Source organism: Dendropsophus ebraccatus, chromosome 3 (genome assembly GCF_027789765.1).
Source record: "Dendropsophus ebraccatus isolate aDenEbr1 chromosome 3, aDenEbr1.pat, whole genome shotgun sequence".
Classification (NCBI taxonomy): domain Eukaryota; kingdom Metazoa; phylum Chordata; class Amphibia; order Anura; family Hylidae; genus Dendropsophus; species Dendropsophus ebraccatus.
Window position 1 is genome coordinate 161,923,756 of NC_091456.1, and position 24,178 is coordinate 161,947,933.

General features: G+C 44.0%; 1 protein-coding gene across 4 annotated transcripts in view; it reads right to left on the minus strand.

Annotated features, from left to right (window-relative positions):
- The window catches only part of HOMER1 (homer scaffold protein 1), a 94,196-nt gene that overhangs the window by 42,384 nt on the left and 27,634 nt on the right, over nt 1–24,178 (minus strand). For 3 of the 4 annotated variants that reach the window (XM_069964712.1, XM_069964713.1, XM_069964711.1), the window contains 3 exons: nt 21,779–21,935; nt 16,716–16,847; nt 10,682–10,774 (listed from right to left, as the gene is read on the minus strand). In XM_069964712.1, the coding sequence (XP_069820813.1) occupies nt 10,682–10,774; nt 16,716–16,847; nt 21,779–21,935 (382 nt within the window). Of the gene's footprint in view, nt 1–10,681; nt 10,775–16,715; nt 16,848–17,558; nt 17,630–21,778; nt 21,936–24,178 lie in introns of those variants that run through there. The other variant, XM_069964714.1, reaches the window with a different exon arrangement.

Below are 24,178 nucleotides of genomic sequence, written 5' to 3' on the forward strand. Positions count from 1 at the left end.
CTTCTTATACTATATAACTCTGCCCTGTTTGAAGCTGATCCATATAGAGAAGCACTACTCACTATGCACCGGTGGGCAGGTAGCTAGAGGTGGCAACATTTAGGGGCGGTATAATGAGTAAAAGGTTTCTTTTTTAAAGAGGTACTCCAGCGGAAAAAAAAGGGCCAGAGATTTGTAATTTACTTCTATTTGAAAATCTCCAGACTTTGAGTACTTATCAGCTGCTGCATGTCCTGCTGGAGGTGGTGTATTCTTTCCAGTTTGAAGAGCAGGGGAGGTTTTCAATAGAGATTTGCTATTGCTCTGAACATTTCCTGACATGGACAGAGGTGGCAGAAGAGAGCACTGTGTAGGACTAGAAGGAATACAGCACTTCCTGCAGAACATACGGCAGTTGAAAAGTACCGGAAGACTGGAAATTTTTTAATCTAATTTTTTAAAGTAAATTACAAGTCCCTGGCACTTGCTGACACCAGTTGATTTTAAAAAGAAAACATTTTTCGCTAGAGAGCACCTTTAAGATGATTCAGCAGGCAAAAAGAGCGCCATAACAGCAATTAACTCCTAAGGGGAAGGAAACAACAGCCTAATCCTGTTGGACGGGCACTGCCAGGTCCTGAGTGGAGACAGCACTACTTGTTGGCAGATGCAGGCAAATGGAGAAGGAGAAGAGGCAGGGTCACCATGGAGAAAGAAGAAAAAGACATGCCTGGCAGGCAGGGGCAGTGTGAAGCATACTGGGGATGTTGTGGGCTGCTGAATGTGGGATGAGCGGAGCTTTAGTCAGTGCTTGAAGAGGAGAAGAAGAAAGCCTGGCAGTCCAATCGGGCACAGAGCTGATTAAGGAAGACAGGCTGAGCGCAGACTGGAAGCACCAGGGGAAGAACTCAATAAGGAGGGCCAGGAGGGAGACGGGACACGTGGCAGATGCTTACCCTGACAAGCCTGGCATAGCTGAGTGCCATATGTGTCAGGAGTCTCTCCTATTCCACCCCCTTCATGTGTAGCGAGTGTGTATGTGTGCATGCATTTCTGTGCACATACATCTACATAGAGTGTTTATAATAAAAGGGTGTGCATGAGTGTATACATTATAAAAGTACACTTAAAGAGTGTCGGTTACATGTGTACATATTGGTGGAAGCCTAGCAGTAGTAAGCGTGCATGCTCCTGAGTAGTGCGAGTACAGATGAGAGTAGATATATAAATGTACATGTTTTCATACAAGAATGAACGTAGGTGAAAGTATATGCATGAAGTGAGAATGAGTATACATGAATGTTCTGGTAACGGAATGTTGTGAGCATTTGGCATTTGTATGTACCTACCTGAAAATACTCTCTTTACTTTGGCATTTAGTCACATTATATGGACACCTAAAGTGGTACTTGAACGGGAAAAAAAAAAATCATTCAAATCAACAGGTGCCAGAAATTGTCAAAAATTTGTAATTTACTTCTATTTCAAAATCTCCAGTCTTTCAGTACTTATCAGTTGCTGTATGTCCTGCAGGAAGTGGTGTATTCTTCCCAGTCTAGAGAGCAGGAGAGGTTTTCTATTGCAGCTGATAAGTATGAAAAGACAAATTTTTTTTTTTATTAGAAGTAAATTACAAATATCTGGCACTAACTGGCACCAGTTGATTTCAAAGATTTTTATTTTTGCTGGTGTACCCCTTTATTGTTCATTTCCCCATTACTTGGCAGTATTAATTGTGCACTGTATGCCATTACATATTTGGGTACTGCATATCTCATATTACTTGGAGGTTCTGTATATTGCTATTACATGAGCACATTATGGCAGTATTTGTCACTTTTGTTTGGGTAACGCATGAGATATGATGAGTAGGGGGGCAAAGAAGGAGGTTTTGTGGGGTGCAGAGATTACATGGGGGGGGGGGGGTAGCGGGAGATCACGTAAGCACTCGTACCAACTCAAACATTCTGCATTGGATTACCAGTGACTGGTTTTGGACAGCCACTATGTCGTCTCTAACCAATTGAGAGATTAGCAGAGGGAAGAGGAAAAGAGGGAACGAGGGGGTGGGGGAGGGGTGTTTTTGGCTTAAAAGAACTGCAGAGTTGAGGGTGGATTGGAATGGATGGCCAAAGAGAAGGAGGTTGCAGTAGTCTAGGCTGGAGATGATGTGTGCACTAATGTTATTTTTGACTCCAGGCTGATATGTAAGCAGAATAGGGAAATGTCGAGGAGGTAGTATGGTCTTGGAGGTTTGGTTTCTGGTCTCAAAAAAAGAGCAAAATTAAAGGTCATCTCGAAACAGTGAACTTGTGGGACTGGGAAAGGGAAGACATCATTAGGGCCCTATTAGGTCGATTATTGTGCGAAAAATCATTAAATCGATCTAATTTAAACAATAATCGTTCTGTGTAATTGCAAGCAACGATCAAAAAAAATCGCTTGTATGTCGTTGATCGTTGATATAGATCTGAACCTAAAATTATCGTTAATCGTTCGCTGTAATTCCACATTCGTTTGCTCAAGTTCCGCATTGTTTTCACTAATCGCTCAGTGTAATTGCACATAGTTCATTGTTTTTCTGGGATCAGAAGGAATAAACAATCATAGAAGCGATCGCAATAACTATCATAGTAACGATCGTAACTAACCATTATCGTTCTGTGTAATATGGTGAACGATTTCAGGTTAACGATAGACAATCTTGTTTGCAATCGTTTATCGTTAGTCGTTAATCGTTAAAAATTGCTCAGTGTAATAGGACCCTTAGCGATCAATCGTGAATGAGATGTGGGGGAAAGTGAGATGATAAATTTAGCTTTCTCCATGCTGAGTTTTAGAAAGTGGGAAAAGAAGGAGAATATACTGCAGGTGATGGACACAATGGAATTCTGGGTAGAAGATATATATGGATATATATGGATGTGCAGTTATAGAATACACTACAATAGACCTTTGGCTTATATATGACTCCTATATAGAGAGTAAATTGTCTGTGAGAACATATTCTCTAGATGGGTATGTATGAAACCTGTGCACAGAGCTATGCCCCATAGCAAACTATCAGGTTGCTAAATACCTATGTAAACTTATCAATTGACCGGTCACTATGAGCAACTATTCTTCATGCCCATGCTGTAGAGATATGCCGGGCTCGGATACCTGATGCAGGCTGGTATAATTGGCACTGAATATAAGCATGGCATTGTATATGTAGAATAATATTATCACAGATGAAATCCAATCACCCACACAATGATGCTGTGAGCCACGAAGCAAAATATAGTCATTTCCTTCCATCTTACCTTGTACCGCAGGAACCCTGCATAAGAAGTGGTGGCTGTTACATGTTATCATTAAGGTGTAATGTTTTAGCTGCTTTACAAAAAATATTACAAAATGTTAAAAAGTAAATTACCATAAAGTTACGACTTGATCTTTCTTTCTAATAAGTGATAAAGTGATACAACATGGCTGCAGGGCAGGGGGAGCTCATATTCCTTATTCTGTCTGGGAAGCTACAGAAGGTGTAATGCAACGTAAGGAACCCAACCTAACTGTATCACTTACATACTGACAAAATGATCAAATAACAAAGGTAGAATTACAAAGGAACATATTTTTACTGTCAGAATCTATGAGAAAAAGCAAGTGCCATGTTTCTAGGGGAGGCTAAGACATCTCGGGGTCGTATGGCAGCCAATGGAGGTCCTACAATACTATATCAGAGACCCAGAGGGACCAGTGTCGCCATATAGGCTCCACGTATCCATCCGTGGCGTTAGGATATACAGATCTTAAGAAGAATGTGCCACCATGATTTTTCTTTTAACTGGTTAAAACCAAATAGTTTTGAGTCTAGTTTTTTTTGCAAGCTGTTTCCCTTTTCTGATTTTAATTATATATATTATTATGTTGCAGCCATGTGCTGACTAAATACTGCACGGCATTTAGAGATTTACTTTACGGCAGCCCCATGGTCTGGCACAAGACCCGAATTGGAGCATTTTGTAGGAATGATCTGTGACCTCTGTAGAGGTCACTGGGTAGGGAGGTTGATATTGTGAATGGTGGATCCTGCAATAGTTATCTATCTGTGCCACCTTTCACCATAAGGCTATGTTCACACAACATATATTTTCGTAAAAGTACAAGTGCAATCTGCAACAACGGACTTACTTTTTACGAAAATATACGTTGCCTTGTCTTCTATGGAATCCCGGGCGGAGTGTATACACATAGGGGGGCATTTATTAAGTCCGGCGTTTTTTACGCCGGACTTAAAAATGCCCCCGCAGCTCCGGCGCTACGGAGATTTATGTAGAGGCGGACTGCCTCTACATAAATCTCGTGCGCGCCGGTGCGCACCGCCGAAAACCTACGCCAGCTACGTTCCGCCCACTACACGCCCCCTTTCCACCCCCCTGGCGTACTCGGTGGAAAGTGCCGATTTGCAAATATTTTATTCGCAAATCGGCCATTTGCGTATAAAAAAATACGCAAATCGGCACTTTCCGCCGAAAATCATCCGTTCGCAGGATGATACATGTGGCCCATAGTATACACTCCGGCCGGGATCTCTTACGGCGCCGCAAGAAACTGATATGTCAGTTTTCTGCGGCTGCTAGTCAGTGCACACTGTGGAGCGAGCAGCTCCGGCTGGACGCTCCATAGTGAGCAGTGGGGAGTTCTGATGCGGGCGCGCACGGATGCGCCCGCATCAGAACTCTGCGGCTGCAAAGATCATCCGGCCAGTACCATCCGGGATGATCTTTTCACAGACCAGCTGTTCCATGACCCGGCCGGGTCATGGAACGGCCGGTCTCTAACGCAGTCTGAACATAGCCTAACAACATAATACTATCTATGATGATAGTGAGTAGAGATCAGTGAACCTCAAGTACACTTGGACTCTTCTGAACTCAAACGCTCTGCATTTGATTACCGGTGGCTTAAGAAGTTGGATGCAGCTCTAAGGAGTCCTAGAAAACATGGATATAGCCTATGGCCAATGACTGTATTCGTGTTTTCCCGGAAGCCTTAGGGCTATGGAGACATGTCAAATGTTTTGATCAGGCAGACTCCATAGAGCTCCATTATAAGGCTGGTATTACACGGAGCGATTATCGTTCGAAAAATCGTTAAGTCGTTCGGATTTGAACGATAATCGTTTCATGTAATAGCAGGCAACGATTAAACGACCAACGAGAAATCGTTGATCATTTAATAGGATCTGGAGCTATTTTTATCGTTTCATCGTTCGCACATCGTTCGGTGGAATAAGAATTTGCAGCTGAAATGTACGCAATACTGGCGACTAAACGACCGCAAGAACGATCATAAATAACGATCATCATTCCATGTAATTGGGCGAACGATTTCGGGTCGTTTACCTTAGCGGTTGTTTAAGATTGTTTATCGCTAATCGTTAGTCGTCGAAAAATTGCTTGGTGTAATAGTACCCTAAGTCCAGTGTCCAGCTGTTATCATGGGGGCGGCCAGTGGCGTAGCTACCACGGTCGCAGCGGTCGCCGCCGCGACCGGGCCGCTACCAAAGGGGGGCCCGCGAGGCCTCTGATGAGACTTTAGCTACGCCCCTGGGGGCGGCATTCAGTGGCAGATTATAATATGGGCGGTTCGGGCGGCCACCCACATTATAATCCGCCACTGATTGTACCATGTACCGGAGACCCCCGCGCCCGGACAGCATCTGTAATTAGATGCTGGGAGCGGGGGAAACTGTATTCATAAGCGCCGCGCTGTAATGAATCAGCCGCGCAGTGCTGTTACTACAGCGCGGCGCTTATGAATACAGTCTGAATTACAGATGCTGTCCGGGCGCGGGGGTTTCCGGTACCGGCATTCCACGTCCGTGATCCGTCCCCGGCAGCGCGCGCATCAGAGAGCTCCCCGTGTGCCGGAAGTCACAGCCACAGGTGGGGGGGACCATCTATAAGGGGGGGACCATTTATAAGGGAGGGGGGAGAGGGGGACCATCTATAAGGGAGAGGGGACCATCTATAAGGGGGGGAAGAGGGGGTCCATCTATAAGGGGGGAAGAGGGGGACCATCTCCTAAAAGATCAGCACCCTCCTCTCCTGACATCCTCTGTGCTGCTGGGACTTCTCCTATAGGATTAGCAGCCTCCTCTCCTGACATCCTCTGTGCTGCTGGGACCTCTCCTATAGGATTAGCACCCTCCTCTCCTGACCTCCTCTGTGCTGCTGGGACCTCTCCTATAGGATTAGCACCCTCCTCTCCTGACATCCTCTGTGCTGCTGGGACCTCTCCTATAGGATTAGCACCCTCCTCTCCTGACCTCCTCTGTGCTGCTGTGACCTCCCCTATAAGATCAGCCCCCTCCTCTCCTGACATCCTCTGTGCAGCAAGGGACCAAACATTATGTTTATTGGGGACAGCAGTGGGGGGGGGGGGCAGTAGTGGATTATAATGTGGGCGGATTGACAGGGGGGGGGGGCGTCATCCTATAGTTCACCTCGGGCAGCAGAGAGGCTAGAATCACCCCTGCCTAAGTCTGACTGATCACGTGACACAGAGACGGGAGAGGACGTGCTGCAGCGTGTCTTCTCCCTGCTTTATCTCCCGAACGGTATGGGTCTGAGAACTCAGAGCCGGACCGATCAAAACAAAAGTTTTGTGAAATGACATTGTCGCTTTAAACAATAGGTGATTTTCTAATGACACATTCCCTTTGACACTGCCCCCCAGCATAGGATTGTCACATATCATAGACTCTCACAAGACCAGAAGCAGAAGATTGAATAGAACCTCTAGAGCAGTGATTTTCAACCTTTTTTGAGCTGCGGCACAGTTTTTATACTTAAAAAATCCCGGGGCACACCACCAACCAAAATGGCACAAAATCAGTACACATTATACATATAGTTAATAATATAGATTCTAAATGTATTTATACTCACTCAGTGTGAAACCTGGGCCTGTTTTCTTCTCCCCCCTGTGCTTCTCTCCACCATACTTCTCTCCTGTGCTTCTCTCCACCATACTTCTCCCCCCTACTTCTCTCCACCATACTTCTCCCCCCTGCTTCTCTCCTGTGCTTCTCTCCTCCATACTTCTCCCCCCTACTCTCCTGTGCTTCTCTCCACCATACTTCTCCCCCCTGCTTCTCTCCTGAGCTTCTCTCCCCCATGCTTCTCTCCTGTGCTTCTCTCCACCATACTTCTCCCCCCTACTCTCCTGTGCTTCTCTCCACCATACTTCTCCCCCCTACTTCTCTCCTGCGCTTCTCTCCACCATACTTCTCCCCCCTACTTCTCTCCTGTGCTTCTCTCCCCCATGCTTCTCTCCACCATCCCCATGTTTCTCTCCCCCATGCTTCTCTCCCTGTCTCTCCCCCCGTTTCTCCCCCATGCTTCTCTCCCCCATCCCCAGGTTTCTCCCCCCCCCCCCATGTTTTCTCCTGTTTCGCTCCCCCATCCCCAGGTTTCTCTCCCCCCCTTCCTCCTCACCTCCTCCGAGATGGTCGCCGCTGCTGTCCGCCTCACCTACTGGCCACCCGTAGGGCCCGCACCACGCTCCCGGTCTCCGCTGATTGGATAGGAGGAGCACATCCGGGCGCTACAGGCGGCCAGTAGGTGAGGCGGACAGCAGCAGCGGGACGATCTGCAGGGGCACCATAGTTTGGGGAACTTTCCCCGCGGCACACCCCACCATGTGAACATGCACACTGGTTGAAAATCACTGCTCTAGAGCAAAGATTAGATTATTATACAAAATTACTTCACATGTTTCTACTAGTCCATTAATCCAAACATCTATTAGTCCGGCAGCCGTCAGAACCCATTACCGGCGGATGAAAGGAATATTACTATATTTATTTCCAAAATTAATCCAATATAAGTTTGACGATAACCTTGAAGAAAGTTATTTCCAACATGTCACCTTGAGATGACCTAGAACTCTTGTAGAAGAAACCAGAAGGATATACGTAATCCATCAGCGTGGCTTGGTTTCAGCAATATAATGTGAGTTGTGAGCATGAATAGCATGTCCCTCTTATACAAGAGAACCAATATAAATGGGACCAATATCTACATAATTGGATTAGAATTTTGTGTCAGCGGGCTCTCAATCTCTCATCTCTCGGTGGAGACGTCTAAGCCATGCCAACTGTGATTACGGCTTTTTCCAGCCAATTTGGACACCTGTGTTGCGTAAACTGGACCGCCACCAATTCCTTACTCGACAGGAAATGACCAGATGTCAGATGCAAATGGCCTTCTATCAGATCCATGAGGCCGGTGAATGGAGGAAACAGTACGACAGCCATATAACATAGGGACACCGGATGAAAGGAGACATGTTGGCCGAGAATTTGTCAGATTTATGGGATAATTGCATCGTACTGGATGTATTTTTGCTATGCCTATTTAGATTACCATATAGGTGAATGCCTATGGGTAGAATCTACAGTATATGTGTTCCTGATGTTCATTAGGGGTCATGGGTTGCAACTGCAATGGGGCCCAGGATTAAAGTGCATAGACAACAAGTGAGGAACTAAACTGATGGCGTCACCTTATAATAATATCCATCCTTTAGTTGCTGCTCAAGTTTCTGCATAAGAATTAGAATACGTGTATTCTGATGTTACTGTTATATGATCCTGATATATATGGTGAATCAGGAATGTAGACCAGATTATTCTGGAGTCCAAAGGTTACAGGTCAGCTCGGGAGGTGTTGTATGCTATAGAACTCAATAGGCAAACATATCCTGGTATATCACTATATGACTTATTATAGGATGTTTGGTATATATCTACAGGCTAGTGTTATGGGGTCAGAAGGGAGAAGTCATGGATTTGGTATCATTACCCATTATGAGGATCAGGTTGTAGTTTGTGCGGTTGGATTCACCATACATACTACATTTTGACATTAAAATCTTTGTAAAGTGCAACAATGAAAAAAACTCAAATACAGTGGTTTAAGAGTTACTCGGACTAAGAACGCTTTGCAAGAAGAGCTCACAGTTTTTCAAAATTATAACTTGGTGTAAGAGCACTGCTTTGGTTTAAGAGCTCCCTGTACTGGATGGGAGGGAGAGTGGAGGAGGGGCATGGTCTGCATAGCGGGGTCTACAGCTCTACAGATCAGGGGACAGGACTATGGAGGTAATCTCTTCATAGCTGTAACCCGTCTCTCCACGGACAGAGAGTGCTGCTATACTGTGCCCACATCTGCCCTGCTCATTCCTTCATGCTTCCTACAGTCTATGTCAGCCCTTGTGTATCCCATCCTGTCCATCCCTGCTATAATGTGCCTGCACTTACACTGAGCTATACACATTGCTGCTATAATGTGCCTGCACTCACACTGAGCTATACACACTGCTGCTATATTGTGCCTGCACTCACACTCAGCTATACACACTGCTGCTATATTGTGCCTGCACTCACACTCAGCTATGCACACTGCTGCTATAATGTGCCTGCACTCACACTCAGCCATTCACACTGCTGTATAGAAAAGTTTCTGTCACTGTCCTCCTGCACAGCTCTGTGATTCTCACTTCCTGATTGGTCCATGCTGAACACCCCCCCCCCCCTTTCCCCATTGCTGTCATGTGACCACATACACCTCTGACAGCAGCCCTGCTTCTGTGTTCTAACCTGTTGTACTACACTACTGCATTATGGGGATCTGCAGTTCCATCCTGTATCTACAAACTGCTGCTGTGTGATCAGGTTTATGCCCTTACTATACATTATACTCCACATGCTGATTGCTATACTGTACAGTAACTTATAATATCACATATTCAGCTGTTTCACATTGTTTGTTTCATCTGTTTTACATGTTATTCAGAATAATAAATCATTATATTTGGAGCGTGGAACCATTTGTCTTCATTTCCCTGATTTTTTTATGGGAAGATTTGCTTTGGTTTAAGAGTGGATTTATACTCGTAATCCAAGGAACCACTGTATTGGGAAACTTTATAAATATAAACATATTAGCACAAATTATGTCATATGATTAAAAAAAAAACCTCAAGTCGTCCAGTACTTATTAGCTGCTGTATGTCCTGCAGGAAGTGATGTATTCTCTCCAGTCTGACACAGTGCTCTCTGCTGCCATCTCTGTCCATGTCAGGAATTGTCCAAAGCAGGAGAAGTTTTCTATGAGGATTTGTTACTGCTCTGGACAGTTCTTGACTTGGACAGAGATAGCAGCAGAGAGCACTGTGTCAGACTGGAATTAATACACCACTTCCTGCAGGACATACATCAGCTGATAAGTACTGGAAGGCTTGACATTTTTAAATAGAAGTAAATTACAAATCTGTATAACTTACTGGCACCAGTTCATTAAGCTTGAGTATCCTTTAAAAGTCACAGAGAATGGAATAGCCACAAATTTTACTTATGGCAGAGGTTTACAGTATCAGCCAAGTAAATGAGATTTTACAACTCTCATCCACATGCTGTAAACTATTTCCAGATAGAAATCGGCAGAATGTCAATTTCTGTTGTGAATTTTTCTTACGGATTTCACCCATTTCGGTGCAGCAGGGGAACGAGGTAGGCGTGTATGGCTTTGCCTACGGATATAGGTACTTCTCCTTTGAAACAAATGTGAAGACAGTTGGACATTCGATCTTAACAATGAGCAGGTCACTATGCACTATGAAGTATAGCAATGATTGATAACATTACCTGGGAAGGAGTACTGGTCAGCTCCATCTTTTCTTGGGATTTCTCCTTTGCTAATCGAGCAGCTTCTTTAAATTCCTGAAATTTTTCTGCAAACTAATCAATGAAATGGAGAATGGATTAAGTCCGGCAGTAAAGGGTTACGCTTAGATTTGGGTACACAAGACAGTAATAAGAACAAACTGCTTGTACTATACATGACGCAAGTGTATCAGTGTGGATTGAGACAGTCACCTGTGATCTTAGTACTTTATCTAAATAAGGCACCATCCTTAGGCTGGGTTCACACTACATTTTTGCAATCCGTTTTTTTCATCTGTTTTTTTTTGCAAAAAACGGATTAATAAAAACAGATAGAAGAAACGGATGCGTGTGTGCATCCGTTTTCATCCGTTTTTCCATTGACTTCAATTATAAAAAAAAAACGGATCAAAATGGATGAGGTCGACCATGTTTTTGTGTACGCTAAAAAAACTGATCCGTTTTGATCCTTTTTTTTTTTTTATAATGGAAGTCAATGGAAAAACGGATGTACACCGTTGCATCCATTTTTCTCATGAGTTTTTCATCCCTTTTTTTGCAGAAACGGACTGCAAAAACGTAGTGTGAACCCAGCCTTACCAAGTAGATGGTTATGCCTCTTCTTCTGACAGTATACAGAGATGGTACCCCCACATATCAAACATCTGTGCTACTATGGTACAATGCTATGTGCTATACGGATAAAATACAGGACAATAAGGAATGCAGTATGGGACAATATGGTCCAGGCATAAGCAAGACCCTCTGCTCTTAAAGGCAGGATAAATGTGATTTTAGTGCTTTCACTGCCATTATTGAAGCCCTGAGAGTCCCATCCTTAGCGCACAGCTCTGGTCCCATCCCCCTCTCTATTTCAGGGGGATGGGACCCGAGCTGACTTCTTTTCCCATACATCTCTGGCCAATCACAGCGCATACTCTTCTCTGCTATACCATAACATAAGGCTAGAGAACATGGACTGAACAGGCTGGAACTGTGATGAGCTAATGATTTACATAGTACTATATGGAGGGGGAAGGGGATAGTGATGCACTAAGTTTGTGAGCAGAAATAATGATACGGAAGCCTTGATTTACCTTTAAAGTACAGTATAGATCATCTTCAGCGGGCAGACTGGGTCAGCTTGCAGAAAAGCAGCCCAGGCTTTTTCAGGCTCTCACTCTCTCCTGCACATGTTAAACCCCTACCTGTAATTTGTACTTATTTAGCTGTTACTAGAGACAGATTTTCCCTAACAACAGGCAATGGACAGCAGATTGCAGAAAAGCGAGACGCAAAGCTTTTTTTCTAGGGTGAGGAGTCACTTTTGGTTAATAAAGTGATTTACAAATATTAACTTGAAGCACTGGTAAGTAATGTAGATTCTTCAGATTTTTTCCATGTACTTTTGTCATGGGCATTCAGGGACTACGAGCTCATTTACTTGAAAGGGATCAGCACTGTGCAAGAAAGATGCCAAAAGTGCTGAAACCCACTTTGTGGCAGTGTTTTAAAAATGCCATCACTCGCCATTGCTGCAATACTACCAAGAATTATCACTAGAAACAAGTCGGGGACTCTAAATTCTTTCAAGCCTTTCCAGCAGGAGAGGTTTTCTATGGTGATTTGCTCCTGCTCTGGACAGTTCCTGTCATGGGCAAAGGTGGCAGCAGGGAGCACTTTTGCATTGGTCAACGATATAAGAACATGCCAAAAGGGCATGTTCAGTGTATATCTCCTGATGTATATGTTCAACATGCAAACTGAATGTGGTGTGAATATACTAAAATATGTACATTATGCACTGTATATCTCTGTAATCCAGCAACATGAAGCAGTGGGGACCATTATAAATCCACCCTATCCTAGCAAAGCAATGGAATCCAAACACTCTAAGAAACTGCAGAACTGGGAACCTCCATTACTGTTCTTGACATGCTCTGCACACATCCCCTAACTCCTACCTTCCCTTGCCCCTATTCTAGTTGCATGTAAGGCCCCCATACACATTAGAAATAATGGCTGTTTTCAAACAGATGATAAGTGATGGATCAGGCACCTTTGAATTTAAATGCCTGATCTTTTATTCTCGGGGAGATTTGCTGCCACCACAGGAGTCAGGAAACGGCTTACAAATACGGTCACCATTCAGAATACATGAATGCTTGACCAAGTTCCTTCTACAGCAAAGCCAGAACAGCTTTCCAGTACTTATCAACTGCTGTATATCCTGCAGGAAGTGGTGTATTCTTACGAGTTTGACACAGCACACTCTGCTGCTACCTTTGTCCATGTCCGGAACTGTCCACAGTAGAGGAGATGTTCAATGGGGATTTGTTCCTGCTCTAGACAGTTCCTGACACGGACAGAGGTGGCAGCAGAGAGCACAGTGTCACCACTTCCTGCAGGACATAAAGCAGCTGACAAGTACTGGAAGACTTAAAATTTTGAGAATAGCGACAGTACGGCTGCTGTAAATTCATGTCGCCCTTTGGGATCATTCACAACCATTTCGGTTGCCACCCATGGTGGATATGAATGTCTAAATTTGTCCTACATTTGTATACAGCAGAGCCGATGCAGGGCTTGAGCCTGAGTATTACAGACATTTATCATGAGCCATGCAGCATGAAGCACAGAGCAGACTTTGCTCAAATTAATGATGGCACCTAGCGCCAATCCTCCCCCAGGCCTCTGTCCTAATAAATCTGCCCCTCTGAGCCATATTTCATGTGTTAAAACTCGGCTATAGCTTAAATTAAAAGAAAGGATACAGGAACAATCCATCCATGTTATACAGAAATTGGTACCTTTTACTACTGCAGAGGAGAAGCAGTCATTTTGTCGGCTGAATCATTACTGAGTCAGCAGAGAGAGGTGAACTTCAATACAGTAATACAGGCAAAAAAAAAATGTTTGTTTTTTTTCAGATGCCAATGATGTTTGGAATATTTTGGGGCTACTCCATCCAGAAATTAAATTAGTCTTGTTTCTGGAAAACTCAATACCACTAAAACAAACTGTCCAGGCATGATGGAAATTGTAGTTTTGCAACAGCTGGAGGACAGCAAGCTTGACACACCTGCCCTAAAACAATAAATTTACCCCTAAATAGCCTGTAACTGTCGACTATTGATTGTGGTTCTAAGGCTAATTTAGACTGGGTTGCATAAGATGCATAGAAAATTGCTGCTTACCTCTAGGCTGTTGTACAGAAGCAGGGACTCCTATCAAAGAGAGAAGTACCTGCTCCTGTAAATGATTTTAAGAAACTTTGTAATTGGGTTTATTAGCCGAAACATGCATTTTTATCATGAAAAAGCAGTTTGAAGCTCTCCCCCCTGTCTTCATGGTTCTCTTACGGAGAGGGGAGGGGTTGAGGGAGATCTGGCACCAAAACTGGACAACAAAGAGTTAATTTACAGCTACATCACCAGGCTATCTCCTTTGAAGTCAGCACTGACATCTCTGACCTCTGAATTTCACAAAGGTCCCGCTATGTAATCTTTTGTTCTCTGCTCTTTGCTGGCGAATAATCTCCCTCCTCCCTCTCCATAGGTTACACAGGGCCTGACTGATGTAAAAGAGTCAAGATTTCCCGATATAGAGCAGTGAATGAAAGAGAGGAAGGGGGGGGGGGAACGGGGAAAGTCTTTTTGAATGCAGATAATGGCATATTTGCCTAACAAACCCAATTACAAAGTTTCTTAAAATTGCCTGGACTATTGATTTCTGCAAAAAAAAATAAAAAATAATGGCAGTGACACTTTAAACATCTGGTTTTCCCATAGGCTTTATTCTATTCAGGCAGATTCCGCTGTCTACCCAAAAAAGAATTGACATGTCAATTCTTTGGGGCGGAGGGCGAAATCTGCCTTAGCATAGAATGGAGCCTATGGGACCAGATGATCAAGTGGGAGCGCGCACGGAGTTCGCTGGAGGTTATCCGTGTGGATTCTGTAGTGTGAATGCATCCTTATTGTAGAAATTCACAAAATTTGCGAGCGAGTAGGGTCCCACATAGTAGCCAATGCCCCCATAATATAGTGCTCCCCATATAGTAGCCAATGCCCCCACATAGTGCCCCTACATAGTAGCCAATGCCCCCACATAGTAGCCAATGCCCCCATATAGTAGCCAATACCCCCACATAGTAGCCAATACCCCCACATAGTAGCCAATGCCCCCATATAGTGCCCCCCATATAGTAGCCAATGCCCCCATATAGTGCCCCCATATAGTAGCCAATGCCCCCATATAGTGCCCCCCATATAGTAGCCAATGCCCCCATATAGTAGCCAATACCCCCACATAGTAGCCAATGCCCCCATATAGTGCCCCCCATATAGTAGCCAATGCCCCCATACAGTAGCCAATGCCGCCATATAGTAGCCAATGCCCCCATACAGTGCTCCCATAGAAGACAGTGCCCCCCATAGTAGCCAATGCCCCCATACAGTGCCCCCATAGAAGACAGTGCCCCCATAGTAGCCAATGCCCCCAGACAGTAGCCAGTGCCCCCATAGTAGCCCCCCTGCGACCAGAAAAACAACAAACAGGCTACTCACCTGTCCGCCGGCCCCAGCAGCTCCTCTCCCGACACTCCGGTCTCCCATCATCCTCATCTGCCGCTGCAGAACACTTCCGGGACACAGGCAGCGTCTCTGTACCCCGCTGCCTGTGCCGGAGGATGACGGGAGACCAGAGAGTCGGGAGAGGAGCTGCTGGGGCCGGCGGACAGGTGAGTAGGACAGCGATCCCCTCCGCCTGCCCAGCCCGCCCCCTCCATCGCCGCTTAGCCGATCAGGAGCCCAGGAAAGTGCTGCTCATTGCACTTTCCCGGGCTTCTGATCGGCTCAGCTGAGCGGCGATAGAAGGGGCGGGCGGGGCGGGCGGGGGGATGGCTCAGGGCCGCTCACTATGCATATGCATAGTGAGCGGCAATACAGGGGGCGGGGGCATGTTTTAACGCGGGGGCCCGGGCCCCCTGAACCCCCGGGCCCCATAGCGACGGCGTACCCTGCCCCCATGGTAGCTACGCCAGTGTTTGCGAGTGATGGTAGAGCTTTTACCTGGCGCAGTTACTGTACGTCTCAGTGGACAACAAAGCCAAAGAAGAGGCTAATGACCTGGGGCAGAACACCTCTTCTAATATCTAAAAACTTAGAAGCAATTCACCAAAATCGATGCAACAGCAGGAAAGCAACAGGCTGAACATTATTACTTTAGGGTACCATTAGGTCCAACACAGGTGATGCAGAAGTTTTTATTTTATCTTAAAAAGCAATTTTAGAATAAACTTCCTAGAAGTGTTTATATATAACACTAGTTTTTGTATTTTATTATACAGGTTTGCTCTGCGGTTTCACAGGCTTGCTACAGAAGAAGATTTAGTTAACTGGTAAATGCGTATTGTATATACAGTATACAATACAAGCTTATAATATACAGTATAATACAATTTTAAATGGGTACTCTCGAGGGAAAAAAATCTGTAAATTACTTCTTTAAAAATCTCGAGCCTTCCAGTACTTATCAGCTGCTGTATGTTCTGCAGGTAGTGGTGTATTCTTTCCAGTCTGACTCAGTGCTCTCTGCAGAAAAGGTTTTCTATGGGGATTTGGGCAGTTCATGTCATGAACAGAGGTGGCAGCAGAGAGCACTGTGTCAGACTGGAAAAAATATACAACTTCCTGCAGGACGTACAGCAGCTGATAAGTACCAGACGACTTGAGATTTTTTTTAAATAGAAGTAATTCACAAATCTATATGACTTTCTGACACCAGTGGATTAAAAAAACAATTTTATTTGAAAAGCCCAATACACTACACATTGAATGTCACTCACACATATTCCTCATAGAGAGTTGCATACTGGGGAATTTTACAAATGCATTTTTGGGCAGAATAGAGACATATGATGTCTAAGATGTTAAAATACATGTAAAAATTGGTATATGAACATTGTAGCAACTGACCAAATGTCCATACCGTATCGTGCAGTGAGTATACTCACCTTTGTGAGATGATGCTCAGAGGAGAAGCCAAGGCCATATACTGTGTTAGCCCTGCTGTCCGCCCACTGGCCAAACTTCTGGGATGTTTTAGTGAAAGTCATATTGGGACTGATGGTGCTATTTATTATTGCCTGGCAGAAGAAAAAGACATAAATGAGTGAAACATTAACAAGTTAGATAAGCGCCGTACTAATTCCCATGTGCCAATTTCTTGCTTCTTTAGATTTTCACCCAGATATTATACAATATGAATAGAGATGGGCACATGCTTAAGTCCGATCATTCAGCCTTTGATTCCCGGTGGCTGAAGTTGGATGCAGCCCTAGGCCATGTTCACATGGCATAAGACATCGGCCGTGTCAGAGAAGATCATCTCAGGCGGTACTGATGAATTGGGATGCGGGCGCATCCGTGTGCGTCAGCATCCCAATTCCCCGCTGCACACAATGGAGTGCGCAGCCGGAGCCGCACGCTCCATTGTGTGCACTGACAGGTTTGTGCTATTCAGTGAATAGCGGCCCGGCTGGAGTGTTTACTATGTCTACACACTCCGGCCGGGATTCCATAGACGGCAGCACTACGTAAGTTCCGTAGTAATCATAGCCATTGTTGCAAATCGGAAACAACGGCCGTGATAATTACGAAACTTACGTAGTGTGAACATAGCCCTAGGGAGTCCAAGAAAACATGGATACAGCCTATGGAAGTATGACCAGGGAAATGTGGACAAGATTCCTATACTATTCCCTGTCTCATAACATATATATTCTTAGCTGAGTACATGTTAAACCCACCAAATTGTTATTGTAGCTGTGTTTATAGAGCTGTATGGTATATATTACCTTCTGTGACCTCAGAGGAGCATGCTGCTGAGTAATCGGTGATATTTTTTCTGTCTATTATGCCAAATGCCTGATACTGAATGTTATATATGGAAGACATTGTGGGGGAGATTTATCAAACTAGTGTATAGTAGAACTGGCTCAGTTGCCCCTAGCAACCAACCAGATTCCACTTTTCTTTCCTCAAAGATGAAAGGCGGAATCTGATTGGTTGCTAGGAGCAACTGAGCCAGTTCTACTATACACCGGTTTTAATAAATCTCCCCCATGGTGCGTTTACACAGAGAGATTTATCTGACAGATTTTTTTTTAGGCCAAGGCCAGGAATGGATTTGAGAAGAGAAGAAATCTGTCTTTACTTTATGACCTGTTCTCTGTTTATAGTCTCTTCCTGGCTTTGTCTTTAAAAATCTGTCAGATAAATCTGTCTGTGTAAAAGGACCATTAGTGGGCAGGGTATGTAAGATTGGTCTCAGTTATTTTATCTACAGAGACAGAACAGGCCAGGGATTACATAAGGCTGGTGCCATAGAGTCACACACCTCCTGTGCTTGAGCATTGCAGCTAGGTGTATACACCATAACAGCTGAATTTTTAAGACAAGCATAACTCAGGTGCCAGAAATTGGAAGACTTAAAGGGGTTATCCAGCGCTACAAAAACATGGCCACTCTTCCCCCTCTCTTGTCTCCAGATTGGGTGGGGTTTTAAACTCAGTTCCATTGAAGTAAATGGAGCTTAATTGCAAACCACACCTGACCTGGAGGCAAGAGAGGGGGAAAAGTGGCCATGTTTTTGTAGCACTGGATAACCCCTTTAACCAGGCACTTCTATTTTATGACTTCTGTTGTGCTCCTAATAATGGATACTTATCAGCTGCTGTATGTCCTGCAGGAGGTGGTGTATTCTTTCCAGTCTCGCATGGTGCTCCCTGCTACTACCTCTGGTCATGGTAGGAACTGTCTACTCTAGAGCATCCAGGTTTTGCAAAATTTCAATTTCCATCATGCCTAGAGCAAAAGCTTTGGCTGTCAAGGCATGATGGGAATTGTAGCTCAGCACCAGTTGGGGGGCTGCAGGTTTGACACCCCTGGTCTAGAGGAGTAAGAAATTTGGTATAAGGTGTACATAGCAATCTCTAGGGGATTAGGGGGCGCATATCACATCTTGCTCTGCCAATACATCAATTCAAAAAGTTGCTATATGATCATAAAACCAATAAAACATTTTTATTAAAAAAGTTGCTATATTCTAAAGCCTCAAAATAAAATGGGGCACTAATAGAGTAGCGTGTTATCCGCAGCATGCATCTGTTTGCTTTGGCTTGTATTTGCTTCACATCTATTAATAATTTGGCTTCCTCTATTCAGCCGCCTTATACAGGCATGCAGTAATGAACGGATCAGCGGGTTTCATTCACAGCAAGAAGCAGAATCATCACAAAACCTCAAACATCTGTACTAGGGAACCGAAGACAAGTATTTGCTGACAAAGTCTCCGACTTACAAATATAGCTTAGAGCCGAGAGAAAAGTTAATTAAACTGCTGCCGGACCACGAATGAATGGATTTATTTAAAATATGTCTGCAAGACGCTGCACCTCTCCATCAATGCCGAATGTTACCAATATAGCAGACTGCTGCTATGACATGTATATGAATGGGCCCGCCCGGCAGATGTATGTACCACAACACTGAAACAGCAGTTTTCTTAACGGAGATAAATGTAGTGCTGGTAGGAATTCCAAGCTTCATAGTCAGGACACAGAGCTGCTTGTTGTCAGGGGCTCTACAAGATCTCATATAACTAGACAGGAATAAAAGCAATAGGGTTAGACCCCCAAAGTCACAGTTGTCCTTTAAGCTTGCTCTTTATAGTGTGACTTGTGGTCAACCATAAGTCGCAAATAAATTATGGCATGAAGGCCCAAATGTGTTTGGATTCTTGCAATTGTCACACAACATTTTTTTTTCTTTTACTGCTATAGAGCCCTTGAAGGGTGTTGTACTTTTTACAGAAGAGCAGGGGTAAAAGTTATAAAAAAAAAATGTACTTACTTCCCCTGTTCCACCATCGAAGCCTGGACCCACAGTGTAGCACTTACTGGTCTTGATCTTGACACAAGGAAGTGCTGACCTATCCAATCAATGGCTGAGGCAGAGGTTACTGCTGCTGCCACCAATTGACACTTCCATATGTTAAGCCTGACACCAGGAAGTGCTTTGCAATATGTCCTGGCTTCCCACAGCGGAGGGGAAATAGGGCAGGTGAGTATATAGTTTTTGCATTTTTACCCCAGATGCAGCTCATTTCACTGTAAAAAGTAATTCCTGGATAACACCTTTAACTAAAAGCTTAACTACACTAATTCTTCATGAATCTGACCTTTCTAATTGCCTCTAACTTTGCATGTGTGTAGCATGCCTGATCCATGAGGTACTACACTGCAGTTTTTGGCTTTGTGATTGTTAATGTGATTTGTCATTAAAAGTAACTTTTGACTTGTCATCAGGCATGTCAAAAGTTATTGATCGCAGCAGGTCTCACAGCTATTTCAGGTGATATAGTTGGGGAGAGAGTGCGGAAGCAACGCCATCCACTCCCCAGCTGTATCTCCTGATATATTTTTTTAATTATCCTAAGTCAATGAGGCTACATTGTCAGAATTAACAGCCAGCCTGGGAAGTGGATCGTACTGCTGCATTCTTTCTGGCTATATCTCCTGATGACAGTGGGTCTCATCAATATCATCTGACAAGCCTCATGACATCACCTTCAACTGTATATATTTCAAGAGCAACAAAGGACCAATCCTCCAGAAACTGCCCAAAGTAGATGGTGGATGCACGCTGAGGTAGGCATGGATGTATGGAAGAAGTGGGGTCCAACAACATCTGAAGTTTATGGGGTCCAACAACCCATATGGGGTCCAACACCATCTGAAGTATAATTTCAAGGCTATAGTATATGCTTGGGGTTGGAACGCTGCATATTATGTACCTGTCTACGCCTTGAAATTATACTACAGATGCTATTGGACCCCTTTTCTTCCACATGCCCGATGACGTGATATTTTGTTTTTAACATAATACCTGTAAAAACTGAAAAACCACATCAGTTTGTAAAACTGCACTGTACTGCAGCTTGTGAACCCAGCAGTAGGTGGAGAGTCTCCTCTTTGTGTTTAGAGAATACCAACAATGTCTGGAACAACATGGCATGCCATATCCCATCATCAGTCCATAATGTCATTTATGGTGGTCCGGATCATTTAGAATGGAAGCAGTATACAGCTATCATTAAAGAGGCTATTCCAAAATTAAATGTTTTCCCCTATTAACAGGATAGAATGGGGGATAAAATAGCTGATCAGTGGAGGGTGAGACACCTGTGATCACAAGAACAATGGCCAGTTGTTCCCTGAACTAAGTGGTAGCGTGAATGGTTGGCCAGCGCTCCATTAAAAGGGGTTATCCAATGCCACAAAACATGGCCACTTTCTTCCATAGACAGCATCACTCTGGTCTCCAGTTTGGGTGCAGTTTTTGCAACTTAGTTTCATTGAAGTGAGTAGCGCTTAATAGCAAACACCTGAACTGGAGACAAGAGTGGCGCTATCTCTGAAAGAAAGTGGCCATGTTTTTCTAACACTGGATAACCCCTTTAATTAACTTGACTTTGCTTGTAACAGTACATGCCGTAGACAGTAAATGAAGTAGAAGCCAAGCATGTGCACTACCTTTCCATTTACTTGGGGAACAATGGGCCTTTGCTATCGTGATTGGAGTGGGTGACAGTGGGTGGGCATAACATTTAATTTTGGGAAACCCTCTTAGCTTTGCAGTGCCACTCATAGCAAGTGGTGTATAGAATCTCTGTGGAACTTCTGTTAAAGTGGTTGTCCCATAGTTGCAAGTTATCTCCAATCCTTGGGATAGAGGATAACTGTCTGATCTGTTGGGACCCTCCATGATCTTGATAATGGGACCCCAAGACTTTCATCAGAATGGAGTGGTGGGACGGGCATGCGAGTTACCACTGAATCCATTGTCTATGACAATTGCCAAAGATTAGCATTGAGCTACCTCCGCAGCATGCACATCCTATCTCTCCATTCTGACCAGGAACTCTCTGGGACAACCCCTTTAAAGTGACCCTTCACCAATGGACTATAAGGGTGGAAAAAAAGGAAAAAAAAAGATTGTAAATATTTTTTTTTACCTTCGACCCATCCAGACTAATTATCCTATAGACATTCCTTGTGCTATCGTAGAAATAGGACACAGTAACTGCATGTTTGCTGGTGGGAACCCAGTTCTTCTTTGTGTTTGGATCAATCTGGAAGACATGGGCTTTGGTGCTAAAGATGGGTTGCTCTCTACGGGAACAAAAAAAGAAAACATTACCTTGTGATAGAAGAATATATGTGACAGACAGAGAACATTATGGCAGACAATGAGATGTATGATTCCTCAGTGATAGTCAATCAAACAGATTGGTAAAAATAACTCATTATCACTATAAAGAGAAGTGCCGTTCCAGTCATCAGACTCACATCGCCGCTCATACATTAGTCTTCAAAGTATCAGAATTTATACCTAAGCTGAGGGAATCTGCATAGCAAGAACACTACCCACCATGTACAATGTATTGCCTCTGTAGGAACATGGGGCTAGATATGGAATACTAACATTAAAGGGTATCTATGGTTACAAAATACATGACAATGGCTCCTTAGGCAGCTGTAGATGTAGATTAGATGGAGTACAGCCAGAAATGTTGTGTGTAACCTGCATATTTTGGGCCTTTTTTCTCTTTCTTCAGCAGTTTTTTCTTAAAGGGGTTTTCCAGGACTTTTTTTTATAATGGCCTATTCTCAGGATAGGCAGTCGATATCTGATTGGTAGGGGTCCACCTGATAAGCCGTTTGCCAGAACCATCTATAATTACACATACACAGCGAAAGCAGCTGTACGTAAGCAGGACAGCTCTGTACACTGTGTAGTGGCCATGATGGCAACTCCCACTTAAGTGAGTAGTTCACAATTGTGAGTAAAACATGTCCACTTTATACAGTTCCATCTCCCCTCTCATAAACACTAAAGGTGAAATACTGCAGCCCCATCTCCCCACCGCCCCACTGTCATTAACCAACCACAAACTTAGATGCTTTTCTGTTTCTTCTAGGCCCCTTTTTGTAGCCATTTCCACGCCTGACATGCTAACAATTGCTTAGATTGTGGCCTGGATGGTCTGGTACTTCCCAAGGAGAAAAAAACATCCATGGCTGCACATCCATGGCTGTAGACCCCCCCCCCCCCCGAAACAATTTTCTGCAGCAATAATGGCCGTCACACGGCACCACACCACACCATAAGTGGCAGCCTATGGGTATTTTTGCAGTCTGTGGACTGTCACAAGGACACCACTGTTCAATTCTTACTGTGGTGTCTGGGCACTCTTCTCTATAAAAACTGAGAAGTGGTGATTAGGCCGTATTTGATAGTCTAGGCCTTTTAAATCAACTGGTGTTAGAAAGTGCTAGAGATTTGTAATTTACTTCTATTAAAAAAAACCTACAGGAAGTGGTGTATACTGTCCAGACTGACACAGTGCTCTCTGCTGCCACCTATGTCTGTGATAGGAACTGTCCAGAGGAGCAGCAAATTCCCATAGAAAACCTGTTCTGCTCTCTAGACTGAAAAGAATACATTTTTTTTTAGTAAAAGTAAATAAATCTCTGGCACTTTGTCACCTGTTGATTTAAAAGAATTTGGAGTTGGAGTACCCCTTTAATTAACATATCACAACAAATAGCTGATAGCTAGTAGGTTAGTGGATGCTGGCAGCTCTCTATGTACAAATATGACTCTTAGATATCTGTGTCTACATCTTGGCAAGAATGTTGCAACATATAGTACAGCAGAAACCCCAATAAAATACCCAACTAACCCCACTGTAAGTCAATGAGGTCCGTCTGCTGCTGCTTCTATAATGCTATGTATCTGACATAGCGTCATGGCTAATGTTACTAAGGGACACCATGACCCGATATAACCAAAGCCTCGTGTAAGCAGTATAAATTAAAAAAACAACATTTTTTTTGTGCATATATACTGTATATACCCACTCTCTAACAAGATTATACAGGGGGATGCTAAATGTAGCTGGTCACAGTCATAGTCCATCAAAACTCCCATCTAACTGTATGACTGTTTATGATAATGGATATATTCTTCAGGTTTTAAAAGGACTGCATATTGGCAAGGAAGATCAGATGACACCGCTTTGAGAAAATGAGACTGGAGCGTGCCCTGAAAATGTATTCTGTCAAGGACGCTCATGTCATAGAATTTTATTATGACTGCAACCACAACCCATGGCCCTCAGACAACCTGACCTGGTCAGAGATGTCGCTAAACTCAACGATGTTGGCCTTAAAGGGGTACTCCGCTCAAACATAACTTTTCATATGTTGCTGCCCATGGTGAGACTAACAATCCATTCCATACTTGTTATTATCTATTTAGTCTCCTTCTCACAGTACTCAGCTGCTTTCTGCTGAAGACACAAAAATCTGTGTATGGGCTTATCTCTCTGTCTCCCCCTCCTCCCCCCCCC